The sequence below is a fragment of the Topomyia yanbarensis genome, chromosome 1 (genome assembly GCF_030247195.1).
Source record: "Topomyia yanbarensis strain Yona2022 chromosome 1, ASM3024719v1, whole genome shotgun sequence".
Lineage (NCBI taxonomy): Eukaryota > Metazoa > Arthropoda > Insecta > Diptera > Culicidae > Topomyia > Topomyia yanbarensis.
The window spans coordinates 133,906,538-133,927,083 of NC_080670.1; the positions used below are offsets into that span (position 1 = coordinate 133,906,538).

General features: G+C 34.5%; 2 protein-coding genes across 5 annotated transcripts in view; both read left to right on the forward strand.

The window, feature by feature from the left end:
* The window catches only part of LOC131688869 (thymidylate synthase), an 888,839-nt gene that overhangs the window by 761,144 nt on the left and 107,149 nt on the right, over positions 1-20,546 (forward strand). The gene's annotated exons all lie outside the window — the stretch shown is intronic.
* LOC131693263 (uncharacterized) lies at positions 393-2,871 on the forward strand. Its single transcript, XM_058980965.1, has 4 exons — positions 393-863; positions 921-1,594; positions 1,652-2,307; positions 2,376-2,871. The coding sequence occupies exons 1-4, from the start codon at positions 530-532 to the stop codon at positions 2,869-2,871; spliced, it is 2,160 nt and encodes a 719-aa protein (XP_058836948.1). The 5' UTR covers positions 393-529.

A 20,546-nucleotide genomic window follows, 5' to 3' on the forward strand; every position in this document is an offset into this window, starting at 1 on the left:
TCACTGTTTTCAACCTTTGCTATTGGTAATATGACAGTAACTCTACACTAGGCAGAGATTAAAATAAGATTTTTGACGATTTTTTATAAAAACCACGGTCTTTAAATCAATATTGATTCACTGCTGCATGGCACAGGGCTTGTAAGAAATTGTGTTACTGGAGAAAAATCCTTTGCTCTCTTGTAAAAAACCATATGTATATGAAATATCATTGTTCTACTCATTCTTTCCTACTAATAACACAACAGTTTACGATTTTAATATCAACAACTTACAAAATTCTAATATTCTATCAAAATTCTGAGGGTCCATTAAGGGATTAATCGATATTAAATGCCTGCATATTATGAACCCCTCACACATTTTTATAATTGTTTCTCGTTAACAGCAATTACTAACATAAAAAAACTATTAAACAATCGACCAAATTTCCGAGGAATCTCTTTATTGAATATTTGGCAACCCTGTAGTGCTGTAAACAAACACTTTTTGTAGTTCGTGCCCGACCAATGCAAAAATTTGCGAAAAAATGGGAAAAACTAATCACGGTACGTATAAATATACGGATGCTGCCATTCAACAGTGCATTCGAGCGATTCAGAACCACGTTCCTGTAAAGAAGGCGTGCAAACAATATAATATTCCACGCTCTACAGTGAAGTATCGCCTGGGAAAAAACTGGTCCGGAAGAACAAGGAAAGGTCCACCGACCGCGCTTTCCGACGTGGAGGAAAACGAAATAGTGGCATGGATAAAACGGATGGCACGGAAAGGCTACCCGATAACCAAGAAACATTTGATTCTTGCCGTTAAGCAGCACCTCAGCAAGTATCCTCGTGCGAAGAGTTGCAACATGAATGCAGGTAAATACTTGAAGTTTTTTCAATTAAAAAATGACAATATAACTATTTTGATACTAGGACAAAGGTGGTATAAAGCCTTCATGAAACGTCATCCAGATTTGACCATACGGAAGCCTGAAGCTGTGTCCGCAGCATCTGCAAATGTTACGGAGGAAAATATCCGCCACTGGTTTCAATCTGTGTATGAAATTCTTGTCGAAGAAGGGCAAAACGATATTCTTAGTGATCCCACCCGAGTTTTTAACGGAGACGAAATTGGATTCAGTTTGGACCCTGAAACAAAGGCCGTCATCTGTTCAAAATCCGAAAAAAACGTGTACGTGATTGACACAGGATCCAAAAAAAATATCACGGTTTTGAATACTTATGGGGCTTCCGGAGTGGCAATACCACCATGTGTAGTGCTTCCATATCAAAGAATTCCTCTCAGAGTTGCCAAGAGTTTTCCTCCAAGTTGGGGTGTCGGAAAATCCGAAACCGGATGGATGACAAAGGAAGCTTTCATGGGATACATAACCAACGTTTTTCATCCATATTTGATCCGTGAGAAGGTACAACTACCGGTAGTTTTGTTCGTTGATGGCCATCGAAGTCATACTCCTTTTGAGACAGCTGAAGAATGCGTTAAACTGGACATAATCCTCATTTCACTTTATGCCAATTCTACACACATTTTGCAACCGGCTGATGTGGCAATATTTAGGTCACTCAAAGCAAGCTGGACTAATCAGGTAAATTAAATTATACTAGCTTACCTTTTTGACTATAGAATTGATTTTAATCTGTAGGTTCGAATTTGGCAAGCTGAGCATCCCGGAAAAACTATTAGGTTGGATGAATTCGGGTGTATTTTGGAGATGGCAATAAATTCCTCATTCAAATCGAAAACGGTTATTAATGGTTTTAGAGCCTGCGGTCTCTATCCATTCAATGCAGATGCAGTCGATTATTCGAAATGCATTGCTAGAAAGCACGATGATCAACTACCACAGGAAAAATCTGGTGGCGAGGAAAGCGTCCTAATATCTTGTCAAGACATTCAAAACGCAATCAACCTAATTCCTGTCAGAAAAGCGGCGTTGTATCGTGTGGTCGAAATGGATGATTTCGCAAACGAAGATGATAAAATTGTATGTTCTATATATAAAAAAATACTGGCACCGCTTGATGAACGTGACATGCCTGAAGAGGAATCGATCGGCGTCACTGAATTTGCCGCACATTCTGAAAAACTGAATGTTTTCAAATCCCCGATTGCATTAGACGAGAGTATTGGAACTTCAGAAAATGTAAGAGCAGATCGCACAGATGGAACAACTCAAACTGATCGGTTGATTATCGAAGTACAAACATTCGACGAGGTTTGTACGGTTTCTATGAATACGCCAAACTCTCTTTCTGGTCAGGAGCTCCAGATTAAATCAGATTGCGTCGATTTTTGTCGGTAAGTTAACATAGTTTGTTAGTATGCAAAGATGATTATTGATTTATTTTTCTTTTTATGTACCTAAGGATTATACAACACTCGGAAATAGTGGATGCTGATGATCTTCCTCAACTGCATAATGCGGAATTGTATACAGTATCCTCTGACGAACACGTTAACAAAGATATAGTAGATACTGGTTTCCAATTTCATCAATCAGTTGTAACTCCATTCAATGGAATCAAGGAGGAGTCTGGTGTAAGTCAGCAAGCAGTACAGAAAGGAATCACGAAAAACCTGACTGATAAAACCCCTAAAACGTACTTCGACGAACCACAAACACCGGCGAAAAAAAGAAAGAAATTCAAACATGCAAAAAGCCCTCCAGTTCTAACATCTAAAAAGCGGCTTGAGCTTCATCAAGCAAAACAGGCAGCAAAGGAGAACATTCGTGAAGAAAAGCAAATGAAATCAGAGAAAAAACGAGCTGAACGCATGAAGAAAATCGAAATGAAAAAGTTGTCAGCTATAACAAAACTGGAGGAGAAATTGACACGTTTAAAGACGAATGTTAAATTTTAATATTCATAATGGTTTAATAAATAAAAGCAAAAGATTTTATGTTTGTCTAGTCTTTAATTTAAAAATGCTACAATCCAGCTGTTATCTCCTATGTGGTAATACAAGAGCTGCGGCGCAGGTCTGTAGTTATTCTCACGATCGAAATTAGTGGTGGTGTTCGCCCGCAAAATAGGAATTTGATCCAGTACCTTATTAATCAATAGTTTGACCCAATGATTTTCGTCGAAGATTTTGAGCATTGATGAAATATTAGAACTTTAGATTTAATAATTCCTCGGCATTTGTATTTTTTGTTACATATAATTTGGAACAATTTAAACTGTAACAACAATTCTAGGCCTCATGTTCTTTGGGATTTCATGGGATATGGGATAATTATGCGTGGCAAGGCAGTTCAGAAATGTCTAAAAGCGTCGTATTTTAACAATGGTTAATTTCTTTCCATTATTACCCCAATAATAAAAAAATATTCCAACATAATTTGTTTTTTTTTCATCTAATCATATTTTTCTTTATATGACTTGACGTGCGTTTAATGGACCCGGGTCCATAATGCGCATAATGAACCCAGGGTCCATTATAGGAAAAAGGGTCCATTATAGTAATACGGAATCCAGTTTGCATTATCAATATTTCCTAGTGAAAACTAGTCTGTATGGCTTAGTTTTTCATAATGTTGTGTAAAAGACTTTAAGTTTTATCAAATGATAAAATATTGAACTCAAAATACAAATAGTTTTGTCCAAATTCATTGAAATTCTTATAATCATCTACTGCGGGGTCCATTACTAGCATATTAACCCTACGTGAACGAGCAACGAAAAGAACTCGAGTTACCATCTTGTATGTCATTAAAGGGAGTTTTAGGCACCGACACTAAGGAAAATTGCCAATTGTTCTCCGACAAATTTTCAAGTGTTTTCTCTAACGAGAGCCTTTCCCCACAACAAGTCGCTGCCGCTGCAAATCTAACTCCTTATCTAGGACGAACCATCAACCGAATTTGTGTCGATAATGCTGCCATTCTTGCAGGAAATTCCAAGCTGAAAGCATGTAGCTCCCCTGGTCCAGATGGCGTTCCCTCGATTTTTATCAAAAAGTGCATCAGTGGGCTTCTTGAACCACTTCGGCGAGTCTTAGTGCTATCACTCACTACTGGAACATTTCCTTCCTGCTGGAAAGAAGCGCACATGTTTCCAGTTCACAAAAAAGGAAACAAATCGAACATTGACAATTATCGAGGAATCTCGTGTTTAAGTGCAGTATCAAAACTATTCGAGCTGGTTGTTTTAGACCCTCTTTTCTTTCACTGCAAACAGTACATTGCAGACGACCAACACGGTTTTATGCCTAAACGATCGACAACTACCAACCTGCTCTCATTCACAACATATGTACTCGATGGATTCGCTGACGGATTGCAAACCGATGCTATTTACATGGATGTATCTGCGGCCTTCGACAAAATCAATCATGATATCGCAATAGCGAAGCTGGAAAAACTCGGTATTCATGGACAATTACTGCGCTGGTTTCGTTCCTACCTCGATGGAAGGCAACTCCAAATCAGCATTAAGGACTGTCTATCTACACCATTCTTCGCTACATCCGGCATCCCACAAGGAAGCCATCTCGGTCCAGTGATATTCCTCCTCTACTTTACTACGTCAACATCAAATTACAAGGACCCCGTCTTTCTTTTACCGACGACATGAATTTGTTTTGACAAATATGGGATAAAACCGGTGCCGAGTTTCTTCAGAGTGAATTGGAGAGCTTTAGTACGTGGTGTGATCTAAACAACTCCAGCAGCTGCGTTTAGTATATCGTCCCAATCATAATCAAAGTATTTATCCTCCTCCCGTGATACTTGTGGAGTGCGCAGTAGTATATACGGCATCTAGCAAAAGCAAGTATCGCAGTAACATTCCTTCCCTTTTCATCCGCGATCTACGTTCGGGCCTGGCCGGTGTCGGTATTGATCAATAAACACTTTAGGATTACCAGGAGTTGCACATTGAAAGATGTTTCGCTACTCCCAAGCACAATTATCTACTGATTCCCTGTGCAAGTTCAGCTAGTCCTGTTCGATAACGGAGTAGCAGTCAGGGATGGTCGCTCAAGCTCAAATGTCATGTAGCGCCATCTACATATAAATAAATGTCTTTGGTACATATGCCAAAAACCTCAAAACAAACAACTTTGCCGAAAAAAGTTTTTTGATAGCAGGCCTTTGTCAAAAGATAGAACTGATCTAGATCAGTTTCTTCTTACCTAGATCAAAACCAATTTTGTCAAAATCCGAAATATGCAAAAATAAAAATATTTTTTTTAAATTTTGCTCTATCAGACCCCCTTAAGGGGAACATAAAGTAAATAATCAGAAAAGGTTGCAAGGTTATATCTTAGGAACAAAGAAGAATATTTTAAGAGCTTCAGTTTATCAAAAAGACAGAAAAATATATGTCCCGATTTTATCAATGTCCCTGTTTTATCGGCTTAAAATTCGCCAAGGGGCTAAAAAATCGGGTCTTTACTGTAGATGCGGATTTAACTTGCTAGCTAATCTTGCTAACTAGTAGTCTAGTAGTTTGGTAGCTCTTCAAGTTCAACCAAAAAACCAACTTTATTCACCTAGCAGTGAGATGAGAAATTTCTTACACATGCCACTGTTGGATCATTCATTAGTTTACAGTTTCTAGCCCTGCACGAATAAACTGAAAAAATATAGAAAATCAATAAAACGAACAAAATAAAAAAATAAAACAAAAAATAATAAACAAAATGTTTTCAAATTCATTAAATGAGTACAATGAATATTATTCATATTAATAAAATACATATATCAAATTAGATTAGCTCATTAAATGAAAAATTGGGCAACATTTAAAAATAGTTATAAAATTAATTGAACAAATCAACTTGACTCAAACTAACAAATTGAATGAAATAAATAAGTGGAATGACTGATTATAAAATGAATAAAATTAAAGAAATGAACAAAATAAATCAAATTAATCAAATAAATCAAATGAATTAAATGAATCAAATGAGCCAAATTAATCAAATGATTCGAATGAATCAAATGAACCAATTGAAACAAATGAATCAAACGAATCAAATAGATAGAATGAAATTAATGAATTTTGTGAACACAATGAATCAAATGAATGAAATGGATAAAATGAATAAAATGATTGGAATGAATGAAAACGATAAAACTAATAAAAAATGAATTGAATAAAATGAATAAATAGAATAAACGAATCAAATAAACAAAACGAATAGAATTGATAAAATGAATAATAAGGAGAAAATGAATTGATTGAAATGAAAAATTAGGCGACGTTAAAAAGTTATAAATTAATAGAAAAAAATTGTGTCAAATAAATAATTTGGACGAAATGAATAAGTCTGAAAAATTATTAAAATGAAGAAACTGGAAACATTTATAAATTGGAAGAAACCGAATAGAATGCATAGAAGGAAAACAATGCATAAAATAAGTTAAATAAATGATATGAATAAAATGTACGAAAAAATAAACTGAGTGAATCCTAAGAATAAAACGAATAAAATAGATCAAATAAACCCAAATGAACAAAATGAATAAAAAGAATGCTGAATGAAATAAATAATTAAAATGCAAAGATCACATGCTTAAAATTAGTCAAATTTTCAAAATGAATAAAATAAACAAGACGAATAAAATCCTTGAAATGAAGAAACTGAAAAAATTGACTATTTAGAATGAATTTAAAAATCGTTTTTGAATAAAGTAAATGAATAAACCGGATTGTACGAATTCGAGAGCTATTGTATCAGAAAGTTATGAATAGTTTTTGAAAATCCCATCATATGAAAAATGTCTAATTAGTATGCAATGAACTTTCTAAAGTTTTCATTCTTTTTTGTTATCACCTCTTCGTTTTCGTTGTTCTTTTCTTGTCGGCGTCGTTTAAGATTATCTGGTGTTTCTACTTTATTGATGGACCTTAATTAGTTATAAGGAACCTGGAACGTTCAATTTGTTTTGGATATCAATATTGGGTAGTAAAGTAAGACAAGTTCACATGTGCTTTCAAACCCTTTAAATAGTGTGAAGCTATGCTATGTCGATAGCACAAAAGCCATTCAGTTGATTATAATGCAGTCTCTTTCCAGTCATCCTTATGGCTTGTATATTATTTCGTACGGAATTTTTGATCAGGAAATATGGATAAATGAGTGCTAAACAAATCAATACTACGAAAAAGAAATGGTTCTTATTTTCAGGATAAGTATTTAATTTGTTGGAAACGCAAGCGGCCAATAAAAGTGTCACTTGACATAATTTTTGTTGTTACACAGCAGTGTGTATGACAAAAATGTAGTCAGGTCAAACATTTCCGTACAGAGTTTATCCAACGCTTCTAACTAATTGAGGCTGCCATTGAAACATCAATTGAATTGTACTTAGTATAGAGCAAAAATGAACAACCATAAGGTAGAAGAAACATTGTACTTGGATCCCCCATCGAGAATGGAGTCTTTGGAAGACTTCTTTTCCCTGAGCTAATTCGTGGATATTTTTAGACTTTGGTCCGTTATTCTTCATAATACTTCATACTAATACAATGATATATATATATATATATATATATATATATATATATATATATATATATATATATATATATATATATATATATATATATATATATATATATATATATATATATATATATATATATATATATATATATATATATATATATATATATATATATATATATATATATATATATATATATATATATATATATATATATATATATATATATATATATATATATATATATATATATATATATATATATATATATATATATATATATATATATATATATATATATATATATATATATATATATATATATATATATATATATATATATATATATATATATATATATATATATATATATATATATATATATATATATATATATATATATATATATATATATATATATATATATATATATATATATATATATATATATACATCACAAAAAGAATGTCTTACTTTTCACATGATATATTTGAGCATATGACAGACACGAATGGTTTAAATAACGCAGTTTTCATCATCAAACCTTTATATTACCCAGTTAAGTTAAATATTTTTCTAAATAGCCATGAATTTCCCTTATTATAGTGTATATAAAAGCTCTGAATAGAACTAAATTAAATTTGAGTTGATGTAGTTCTCGATTTTTGGTCGCCAGCCTACCCATAGTTCAACGTTTCGAAAACATCTTTCATCTTGATGGTGTGAACATTTGAAAACAGTTATAGTTTTCTTAGCATACAAACATTTTGCAAATTTTCAGATTATCAGGAGATCTTTTGACACAACTTAGAAATGGATCGAGAGAGAGAAAGACCCGCGAAAGAAGATCTCTTACTTTAGTTTTCTTTACAATTTCATTATGCAACTATATTCACTTAAACATTTTTAAATTTTGGAAATTTTAATTAAAGGTGTCTGGTTAAGTGGTTAAGTGAACTTATAGCAGTTTACGACCTAGAAACCATCTTTGCAGCTGAGAAAGAGGGAGAGAAGGAGAGAGGGAGTGAAGGAGAGAGAGAGAGAGAGGGAGAAAGAGATGGAGAGAGAGAAAAAGAGGCGGCGTGTGAGAATTGGCAAATGATGTTTAGTGCCGCGACCTTGCACTTATAGGTATATTATGCGATATAGTTATTTCTTTACATCCTTATTGTAAATATCGTAACAAGTAATTTTTGCGCCGTTACCTGTATAACTTGAATCTTGCGAAAGAAGCCAAATTTTCGCTAGAATTTTGGGATTCAAAAAGATTCTCGGTGATGCTACGATTATAATTATTAGGGTTGGGCAAAATGATCGTTTTTTCAGCACAGCGCTTTTTTGGTTCCTTTTGGGGTCCCGAACAACTGTGCAAAATTTGGGGTCGATTGGTGTTGACCCGGCGTAGCGCATTGCGTTTGAAATTTGTATGGAGATTAGTATGGGAAAACCTACATTTTTGCATTTTTAATTCTACAGACTACAATTCTTCCTGCAGTATGCCAACAAAGAGATATAAGTGTAGTCCAGGATATACCAAATAACTTTACCGAAGGATGTATGGTGTTAGAATGTCTCTAAGGCAAGTTATAGCTGTTCAAAGTTCAATACATCGAATTAAATGCCAAAAATCATTTTTATTGCCAACACTGCAGGTGTACCAATGGAATTTCATATAGAATTCGAAAATAACATTATTTATATTAGATTTACCACATTGATATGTTTGGATGAATTCTTCAAAAGCCTTAGCTCAATTTCATGAGGTAGTTGTGCAATAGGGTGTAGTGAGGGGTGAGGGGGGGGGACTTTAATATGTAGAAATTCGAACTGAAATGTTGTCGAGTTGGAATGTGCAGATGAATTATTTCAAAACATTTACACATTGTCCTACGCATAATAGTAACGATGAAATAAAACATACTGTATCCCTTTGCCTTGACTTTAATCAATAGAAGTTACGTTACAGACTGAATCAACTGATGTCGAGTTGATATATCAGAGAATTATATTTCGGTATACTACGCAGGATTTGATAGCATGCTCATTTCTATGCTGTTCAGGCATTGTAATTCTCTCTCACTCACGTGAAAAGAAGCTTATCCGATGTCCAACTTTTCCGAGATAAGATGAGTCGCAAAATTCTCCGTCTCCACAAATAGCATGAGAATGATTTTCCGGATAAAATTTATTTGACTTTTTCCTTCTCACCCGAGAAGGTGATAAAATTTTAATTTCGTGGAAATCAATAAAAACTTAAAAAAATACACTTAATTACAAAGAAAAGCGGCAAAGAAAAATGATAGACTTGTTTTTTCGTGTTTTGGAATAACGGCAGGAAAGCAGCGAGCGAAGAAAAGATACCATGAAAAACTCATTCACTCATTCTCCGGCTGTTTTATTTATCCGGAGAAATAACACGTTGTATTTATCCGGAGAAGTTGTGTGGGTGCCAATAACTTTTCGTGTGAAAATGTGAGTTTTTATTGTCGCAGTAGCAGACTATCCGGGTGCATTTACTCATATGAGCGATAAATGCAATGCCTGATGCTGTTCGATCACGAGGCGTGAAGCTAATTTCTGGATTTCACCATGAAATCCACCAGATCCCTACATCATTTTATGCTTCAGGTGATCGAACAGCATCGAAATGAGCATCCCATCAAATCATAGTGCGTATTAAACTGAAATATAATCAATGCAATCCTCTGACATATCAACTCGACATCAGTTGATTCAGTCTGTAACGTAAATTCTATTGATAAAAGTCAAGGCAAAAGGATACAGTATGTTTTATTTCAACGTTACTATTTTGCATAGGATATTGTGTAAATGTTTTGAAATAATTCGTCTGAACATTCCAACTCGACAACATTTCAGTTCGAATTTCTACATATTAAAGTCCCCCCCCCCCCTCACCCCTCACTACACCCTATTGCTCAACTACCTACGGTCATGAAATTGAGCTAAGGCTTTTGAATAATTTATCCAAACATACCAATGTGGTAAATCTAAAATATATAAGGTTATTTTGGAATGCTATATGAAATACCATTGGTACACCCGCAGTGTTGGCAATAAAAAATGATTTTTGGCATTTAATTCGATGTATCGAACTTTGAACAGCTATAACTAGGCTTAGAGACATTCTAACACGATACATCTTTAGGCAAAGTTGTTCAGCATATCCTGGACTATACTTCTATCTGTTTTTTAACATACTACAAGAAGAATTGTAGTCTGTAGAATTAAAAATGCAAAAATGTAGGTTTTCCCATACTAATCTCCATACAAATTTCAAACGCAATGCGCCACGCCGGATCAATACCAATCGACCCCAAATTTTGCACAGTTTTTTGGGACCCCAAAAGGTACCAAAAAAGTGCTGTGCTCGTTTGATGTGGCTATGATTACGTTTTTCCATATAACAATGCCCCACCCTAATAATTATATGAGAATTCTTTTATCTCACTACTAGGTGGATTACTTGGTGATCTATGAATTAATATACCCTCCAACATCTACCTTACGGTTGAACGCAACGCCTTATTCCAGGGATAAATACATAAATTCTACAAAAAAATCACTATGAGGTCTTTCGCATTATTTTGTCTTTGAAGCAGAGGTGGGAAAATACCGGTTTCACAAGTGTTTATGTTTCCTTTACATTGTGTGCGGTCTTATCGCTGGTTGTGCTAATACGAGACACGAAAACCAAACCGAGTTTCGTTTACACAGTACCGCGGTTTGGTTTTGATTTTCGTTTACCGGTGCACGAGTATGGGAAGGAAACACGAGAATAACGAAACCAAACTTCGGTTGTGTTGCGGTTGTGTATTCGGGTTGATGTTTATCGGCTGTGCTAGTTAGGGTTGTGGTACCAGTAATACCGGTACCGAAAATCCCGGGAATTCCGACCCATTTTTGGTACCGTAATACCGGTACTGAACAAAAGCCAGTACCGGTATTTTCGGTACCATACATTTTTTTTATGAAAAATATGTGGACTCTCTAGGGGGACCTGTTTCAAAATATCGGTCTGCAAGATGACTTATAATTATATTAATTACCTTCTATAAGTTAAACATTACTAGCTCCCGTTGTACTAAACAGTATGTTTAAATTCCTACTTTATTTTTTTTATTTCGTTTATAGAGGTTTTAACCTTAAGGTCATTCGCCTCTTCGGATTAGAAAAATCTCTTATGAAAAATTTCTAACCCTATGTGCGGGGTCGGGACTCAAACCCAAGTGCGCTGCGTACAAGGCAGTCGATTTACCAACTACGCTACGTCCACTTCCTTTCCTGCTTTATTTTGTCGAAATTAAATTTAAACGATTTTGGGTAATTGTTTACTTTAGCTACTTTTCCCCCTGTAAGTGGAAAACATGTTTTTCTTTCGTGAATATGCTAGTTTAGTGTTGTAGATTCATAAAAATGAGGCGGAAAGCGAAAATTTTTAATAATTCATTAATTAGCTTTAAAGTAAGTTGTACCTAATAACTTTGTTCATAGGGTTATTGTGCTCCCGAAAGTGAGGTTTTTGGCGAAGCTAGTTTAATGCGGCTATGCCGCACAGCCGTAGTCCTCGTACTCGTCATCGGAAACGTAAACGAACCTGTGATCCACTCGTTTGCCTGGTATACTCAAGCATAGGGGCTATCCCTAGTTTAAGTCCGACTGAGCGGTAGCGAAGTCGGACAGCATGAGAAAAAAATCGATGTGGCGTAGCCACATTAGGCATTAACAATGTTTTATTTAGTAACAATAGGATTGTATTCATCAGCAAAAATTAAATTATTGTCACTGCCTAATGTGGCTACGCCACATCGTTTCAATTAGGTGCTGTCCGACTTCGCTGCCGCTAAGTCGGACTTAAACTAGGGATAGCCCCTATGTTTGAGTATACCGGACAAACGAGTGGATCACAGGTTTGCTTGCGTTTCTGATGACAAGCCGCATTAAACTAGCTTCGCCAAAAACCTTACTTTCGGGAGCACAATAACCCTATGTGCAAGGTTAGTAGGTGGAACTTATTTTTAGTCTCATTAATAAATTATTAAAAAGTTTTCGCTTTCCGCCTCTTTTTTATGAATCTGCAACACTAAACTAGCATATTCACGAAAGAAAAACATGTTTTCCACTTACAGGGGGAAAAGTAGGTAAAGTAAACAATTACCCGATTTTGTACTAAATTTCAATACATTCACATCTAGCGTAAGAGACGTAAAAATTTGCCTTGAATTTTTTTATTAGCGACATTCTGATAGGTTTCATAATTCACTGGGTGGCGCGTAATAAGACTATGGTCTAAGTCATGTATTTGGTTTGCTCTTTAACCTTTATTTATAAAATAACGAACAGCGATTTAGTAGCTAACAATTTTAGAATTGGCGAACTACTCCAAACGGAGCGATTTGTAATTATTGGTGATCGGGAAATTCAGCAAAACTCCATAGTTTACAGGAAAGCAAGAAGCCTTGGTATGCAGGTCGAAACCAATTTACAGAAAATCAAGAGAGGAACTGCGAATAACCTGCTCGGATTTACTGCCATTCTCGCTTTGATTTACTGTTGTTGATAGTTTCTTACATTTACCATCTGTTGAAGTCGGCAAAAGTCACACCGCTTAGCAGTTATTGATTTCAAAGTGGCCTAGATTTTGAAATAAAAGAAGGTGCCGCATACGAAAAATATTTTCTGTTGAAATGAGTCATGCCATTCCGAATCAATTGAAAACAATAAACATACTTTTTTGATCAGCACAAATCAATCATCTGAGAATAAGGTCATCAATTTGAGCATTCAATTTCACTTTGAAGCTTATTTCGAATATTAAAAAAAAAAATCGAGTACCGGTACTTTACCGGTACTGAGGGCTTCAGTACCGTAGTACCGGTTCTGGTCAAAAAGGGGTCGGTACTGCGAACCCTAGTGCTAGTGCTGCTAGTATTTTTATTAAGAATTCTAAACAAATTTCTTTATAATATAAGGTATCTTTTCGGTAATTGAAAAAATGTCTTCAGACATATTTCTGTTCAAATAAATTATGTCCGTGGTCATGAATGGCGTTCCTTAACTCAATATTGCGACATTTTCATAATGATTTATCATCAGGTAGTTTGCAGTATGGGTATGTTTGGTATGGGAAACTGCCCAAAAATCGAAAGTAAAAGGAAATTTAATGGCCTCCGCTATTTTTATACCTATGATAGCAGAGCAATTTAAGATGACGGTATATTCAAGATATTCTGTCATCTAGAATCACGCGACATGGACATTTTAAATATAAGAAATGTGTCAAAAGATCGCAAATTGATGCCTGCCGTCATTTAAAATCTGAAATGGCGAGCTATATTCAATACTACTGGTATTCAAAAACGTTTTAATGGTAAAAAATATCATGAAACAAGGGTATTTTTGGGAGTGGGCGTAGCGTATTGGTAAATCGATTGCCTTGTACGCAGCGCCCCTGGGTTCGAGTCCCGACCCCACACATAGGGTTAGAAATTTTTCCTAAGAGATTTTTCTAACCCGAAGAGGCGAATGACCTTAAGGTTAAAACCTCTATAATTGAAATAAAAAAAGGGTATTTTTGATATCAAAAAGTTGTGTAGAAATTAAAAATTGTTATTCGTCGTCATTTTGCATCCCAATATGGTGTTATTTTCACGATGATTTAGCATTTAAAAGCATGCATATTTAAATAGGCATATATTTCCAACGAAACTTGAATTGCGTCGTAAATTAGAAATTCAAAATGGCGGCATGGTTATATTGTGGACTAATATCCACATTAATGATTGAAGGTCGTTTTACATGTTTTGTTGTAATGAGACAGACAACTCCGTGATTGGACACAATGTGAACAAAAATTTTTTATTCAAATTATTGCGCAACATTTTTTAAAAATTAAATTTTTCTGCAGTAGATTTACATACACACATCGACTGGTATCACCGGAAATATTTATTCCTTAAAGAAACTTAGTTTTTAATGGCGGTCTATAAAATGAAAGTGTTTTTGCTATTCGTTAGTTGGTTGCTGTTTTCAATGAATTAAGTTTTTGTAATTGAATAGTTTAGTGGTAGGGTAGATGTACTATAATTCGCCCCCTAAATCATTTGTTTTCAAAAAACCGTGAATTTATAACACTATTGAACTAGTATAACTAATTTGATTTTATCATTCTTTTCAGGTATCATATAATAACAATTAATCCTGATTGAAAGTTATAAAAAACATTCAATTAACGGAAAAATAATAATATTCTGAATCAAGATCTGTTTTAATTTTCGTCCCCCCAAATTTTATCTTCGCCCCCCTCTTGTTCTATTGTTTCGCCCCCGTGCTTCCAGGCACAATTTCACGAATTCTATCATGCTACAATATCACAGAATAGGCAATAGAGAAAAGATTAGACAAACCCAGGTTGTGTTGTCAATAGCCAAGTATTAAAGAAATAATACATTAACTTAAAAACGCCTGTATTCATTCTATCTATTTACGGTTTTGGATTTAAGATTGTCCAGTTTCCATCTACAACGGGTGAAAGGGATCAACCATTCGTTAACTAAATGAAATTACTAGAAAAATGCTCTAAATGCTTGAAAAATTAGGACACCCCAAAGCATCCCTCTACCAAGATAGTTACAGTGAAGATTGTCTGATTCTACCATGAAATGCATTTGGAAACTCTTTTTTTGAAAGTTATTTTCGAAATGTCAGCTGATATTTTTTCAGTAAATCGTGGAACAGTTAGATTTTTTGTAGTAGACTAGAAGTAACAAAAGCATTTCGTTCAAATATTTCGAATATTTCCAAAATGACTTCAGATAGGGGAACATGGGAGACTTGACTAGGTTTTCAGCTAAACCTACATAAATCTCTGTAAAAGCCTTCAAAAGTCGATGAGATATAATGTGCAAAGTTATTGTGCGTGTTCATGATTTTTTGCAGAATTTTTAATTTAATTTTTCAAAAGTTAAAAAAGCTTTTCTGTGATAGTTTTTTTTTGGTTATGTCCCCCACTGCGGGGAAGAATTTCGAAAAATCACAACAAAAAATAATGACATTTTTCCATATTGTCGAGATCATTAGGTAGCAGTAAAAAATATAGAAGGGTTACATTTCATAAATTTCGATTTTTTATGAATTTCTTTTTAAGGATTAACTGTACTGCTTATATTGCATGTTCACACGTCACGAAATCAGTCATATTACTGCTAACTTTGTTTACTAATACTAAAATATTTAGTCTGATGTTTGAGGTGAGATTATCATGTCAGGAATTATGTATTTTTCTTCAGCTTATTGCCATTTGGTCAAGTCTCCCCATTAAATCTTGGTCAAGTCTCCCCATCATTGGTTTGATAAAAAATACACAATTTAATGCAAATCCATTAATTACGGAATATTTTCTATGAGGAAAGGATTTTTCATTCCAATCTTTTAAAATTATCTTAAGGGATCGAAACAAGTATAAAAATATTTTTGAAAAAAATATAAGAACCGAATACAAGACGTTATAGTCAAAAATAGAATCTTGCGCTTGGTCAAGTCTCCCCATGTTTCCCTACTCACTTATATTAATCACAGACAGAAACTCCGTTGGATTTGTTTTCAATAACCCTAATAATACTTTCCATTTGAATTAATTTTTGTCTTGTTTCTCTATAAGCTATTAACAAGATGAATGGAGAGGATGTATTTTGATGGGTTTTGTCTACCTTGCAGAGAACGCTCGAACCTGCTCGATATTTTATGTACTCTTTAGAATGCGCATATCATGAATATATAAGGGAATCCGGGGCTTTCAAGACCGTGGGGGCCCCCTCGATTTCTCAGAAAATCGTAAGACTTTTTGACTGCCGTACATATTTGTGGAAACGCCATTCTGAAACATTAATTTTGACAGATGAATCTCATGAATCTTTGTAAGGAGTTTCTACATTGTTTAAAAATTTATTGCAAAAGATCTAAAAAATGTAATCGAAGCAGTGCAAATGATCTGAATAGCCCCGGATTCCCCTATACATTCGTACAACACCAAACAATACGTTTGTGAAATGTTTTAAAAATGCTATTAAAGTAGTTTAATTCAATTGTTAATAACATATTTTAGAAATCTAGTGCAACTGCGCGGGATTCGAAAATATGTAGATTGCAGAATCTCACTATCTTCACTGCAACTGTTTAGGTAGATGGCAGTCTGCAGCGCTCTGATTTTTCCAGCATTTCAAAAAAATGTACTTTCAGTTAGAGATTGTGAGAATATTTTCATTCGAAAACGCAAATAGCTCTGTAAATGCAAGCATGGTAGCGTATTTTACTGTCTACATAACTTTCTAAAACATTAAAAATCGATCCATAAAAGAAATTGTGGTGAAAAAACTGTTTTGAGGGACCTTTAACAAACAGCGCCTTATATCTCGAAAACCAAAAGTCTCCGAAAGAAATCTTCGTGGTATGTTTTTCTACAACTTTGCTGAAGTGAATATTTTTCTGTCTGAATATTTGAAGACAATAAATTTCGTAACACACTATTAGGGGGATCAATTTCCCCCTAATAGTGGGTCTGATAGGATCGGAAAAAAGGGGAGTTTCATTTCAAGAAATTTCCTCAGAGACAGCACATAGCTAAAATCCATAGTTTTGGCGAAATAAAAAAAACTCCCTTTTGCGCTGGGTCACTGTGGAACGGGGCGAAGATAGAAACGCATAAAAACAAAAGAATGCTATATGGGATTTCGCCAGGGGCGAAGACTAGAATTGAGTTTCATTTTGCATTAATTTTCGCCACTTTTGTCGTGACTAACGACTTACCTTTCAATATAGGGGCCCCTTTTCAAAATTTCGGAAGAAAAATGATGTAGAATTTTGAACGCTTATATCTTTTGTTGTACTGAATGGATGTAATCAATTTCTTCGGCTTTTTGTCGAAAATATTTGTACCAATGTTGTATTAAATTTTGGAATATGTAGGACATTCATTATCAACGGAAAAATAGTGTTTTCACAAATCTTTCGAAAACGATTCGGAAAAGTGAAAATTTTCAGCCCATCACGCACAGAGCCGTCAAAATGGTGCAGCAAATGAACAATAAAATAATGAAAAGTTTATATATAGGTCCACTACATGTTTGTTCCTTTGATTATTCGTATTGTGTTGCTTGACGAGAGCAGTTGGTGGGAGAAAGCCGGCATATTAGTTTTGGTTATGCCATTAGAAGCCGGACGGAAAGGAAAGGCTCATGCACGCCACGAGAACGAGCGAGAAAGCGATAGTAGTGCATATTAGCGAAAGCGTTACGTACATTTTGAACCTTAATAACTTTTCTTCTACTAAACGGATTGCCAATCTTGTTTCATAAATCGGAAGGAAAACGTTCAACGCTTGCTACCGATACGTTGTTTGCTATATAAAATTTGTTTAAATAGTTCAAAAACTACTTTAAATGAGAATCAACATTAATGATAAAACCTATAAATAGGGGTGTCGCAGCTTTTCTCAAAGCCAGACGTGTGTAAGACGTAGCGCATAAGAGACGTGCGTGGTCGTGAGAAGCTGCATCGGACGACCAATCAAATCGGCTACCACCGTAGAGAAGAAAAACGTTGGTGGAGGTGGTGGTGGTGAGAAGGCCAAAAAGCCAAAGGCTAAGAAACGCAGTCACTGAAAAGGCGGTAGTAACTACCACTAAAAATGCCACCAAAACATCGAAGGCTGCAAAGCGTACTCATTCGGTGTGAGCTGCGAAAGGGGAAAGATCGTATGGATGTACGCAGTAAAAACAATCGTCGACAAGGTTTGAATTGTTTTAAAAGATTCCCGTCTTGTATCAACATAGTTATCCACAAACCGTCCTTATTAGGACGAATGCAAAATGGAAAAAGAATTTAATTAGAAAGTTTCTTTTATTAACTAGTATTAAGTTGCGCTTGGTAATTCTGTACTTTTACCAGTGAATCATAAGAAAATATTTTTCTAATCTACAAACCCGAAGGTTTTTGCAAATCCTTCCAAGAAAATCAGTGAATGTGGCAACTCTGCCACTAAGCGAAAGCTACACCAAAACGAATGATGAAAATATTTTCATTTATCGAACAAAAGGCCTTCCATCTGCATTGTAAAGTCAATAAATAGGAACAGTTTGATGAAAAGTGTGCTCATTCGGTGTGAGCTGCGAAAGGGGAAAGATCGTATGGATGTAAGCAGTAAAAACAATCGTCAGCAAGGTTTGAATTGTTTTAAAAGATTCCCGTCTTGTATCAACATAGTTATCCACAAACCGTCCTTATTAGGACGAATGCAAAATGGAAAAAGAATTTAATTAGAAAGTTTCTTTTATTAACTAGTATTAAGTTGCGCTTGGTAATTCTGTACTTTTACCAGTGAATCATAAGAAAATGTTTTTCTAATCTACAAACATGAAGGTTTTTGCAAATCCTTCCAAGAAAATCAATGAATGTGGCAACTCTGCCACTAAGCGAAAGCTACACCAAAACGAATGATGAAAATATTTTCATTTATCGAACAAAAGGACGGCCTTCCATCTGCATTGTAAAGTCAATAAATAAGAACAGCTTGATGAAAAGTGTGCTCATTCGGTGTGAGCTGCGAAAGGGGAAAGATCTATGGATGTAAGCAGTAAAAACAATCGTCAGCAAGGTTTGAATTGTTTCAAAAGATTCCCGTCTTGTATCAACATAGTTATCCACAAACCGTCCTTATTAGGACGAATGCAAAATGGAAAAAGAATTTAATTAGAAAGTTTCTTTTATTAACTAGTATTAAGTTGTGCTTGGTAATTCTGTACTTTTACCAGTGAATCATAAGAAAATGTTTTTCTAATCTACAAACCCGAAGGTTTTTGCAAATCCTTCCAAGAAAATCAATGAATGTGGCAACTCTGCCACTAAGCGAAAGCTACACCAAAACGAATGATGAAAATATTTTCATTTATCGAACAAAAGGACGGCCTTCCACCCAAGCAACACGGTATGTTGATAAGCTGTTTTTACAACACCAATATCACACGTTAATTTGTGAAAATATTACTGCAGCAAGCGTTATTCAACTGACTGTTATGCAATTAAAAAAGCACAAGAGGCGGAGCTTATAGGCAACATGTTCATTTGTTCCGAATGATGTAACAAGAATCATAATAACAACAAAGATTGTTGCAATAATGCTAGCGATTGCTTTGAAAACAACTTTGTCGAAATGAAATGAAACTTAATGTGTTTCATGAAATTGTTATGCAAACAAAGCATAAATATTATGTTCACATTCAAATATGACAATATCATTAATATGGGTGAAAATGTTTAACCAACAAAATTGTATCGAGTAATTTTTGAAAATACTTTGATATTTTTGAAGCGCCTTAAAACAACGTTGATATAAACTCAATAAATTTTGTACTTTGTGAATTATTTATCGTACGCAAAGAACTGTGCTCAAATATGCTTTTTTCGAGAGTAATCAAAAATTTGAAGCATATTAATGATGAAAATTTTGGGTTCCGATCAAAAAATCTATTCATATTAACTGTTCGTCAGCAACTTTTTCGAGAAATAATTAATTCTATCAATAAATATGGCTGTTGTTTTTATTTCTACTATGTTACAAACTGAAGTTGAGTAAAAGTTTTATAAGTGTATCCGGAATCAAATTTGCTGACAAGTGTAATAATAATGTCATCTCTAGTTTACGCGATGATGCTTGCAACAAAATTGATTTAGCTGTGCAGTAGAGTCACAAACACGTTGCAAAAAAACATCAATAATATGTGTCAAAGTTGATTGTTTCAGAAAACATAAGCACCACAAATAAATAACTAAGATGTAACGTGCAGCAGCTGTGTTTCACACATGCAACAGTCATGTTTTTTGCAATTCTGTTGTCATTGTAATGCAACATATAACTTTTGTTGTTTTTCTAGAACATGTTGCAAGTGCTGCTTGGGCATCTGCATTGTAAAGTCAATAAATAAGAACAGCTTGATGAAAAGTGTGCTCATTCGGTGTGAGCTGCGAAAGGGGAAAGATCGTATGGATGTAAGCAGTAAAAATAATCGTC

Bases quoted from the DNA above. Each gene is read 5' to 3' on its own strand.
- LOC131693263 (XM_058980965.1), top strand. From the start codon at position 530: ATGGGAAAAACTAATCACGGTACGTATAAATATACGGATGCTGCCATT. The intron at 1,595-1,651 runs GTAAATTAAATT...TTTAATCTGTAG, and splicing joins AAGCAAGCTGGACTAATCAG to GTTCGAATTTGGCAAGCTGA. The intron at 2,308-2,375 runs GTAAGTTAACAT...TATGTACCTAAG, and splicing joins GATTGCGTCGATTTTTGTCG to GATTATACAACACTCGGAAA.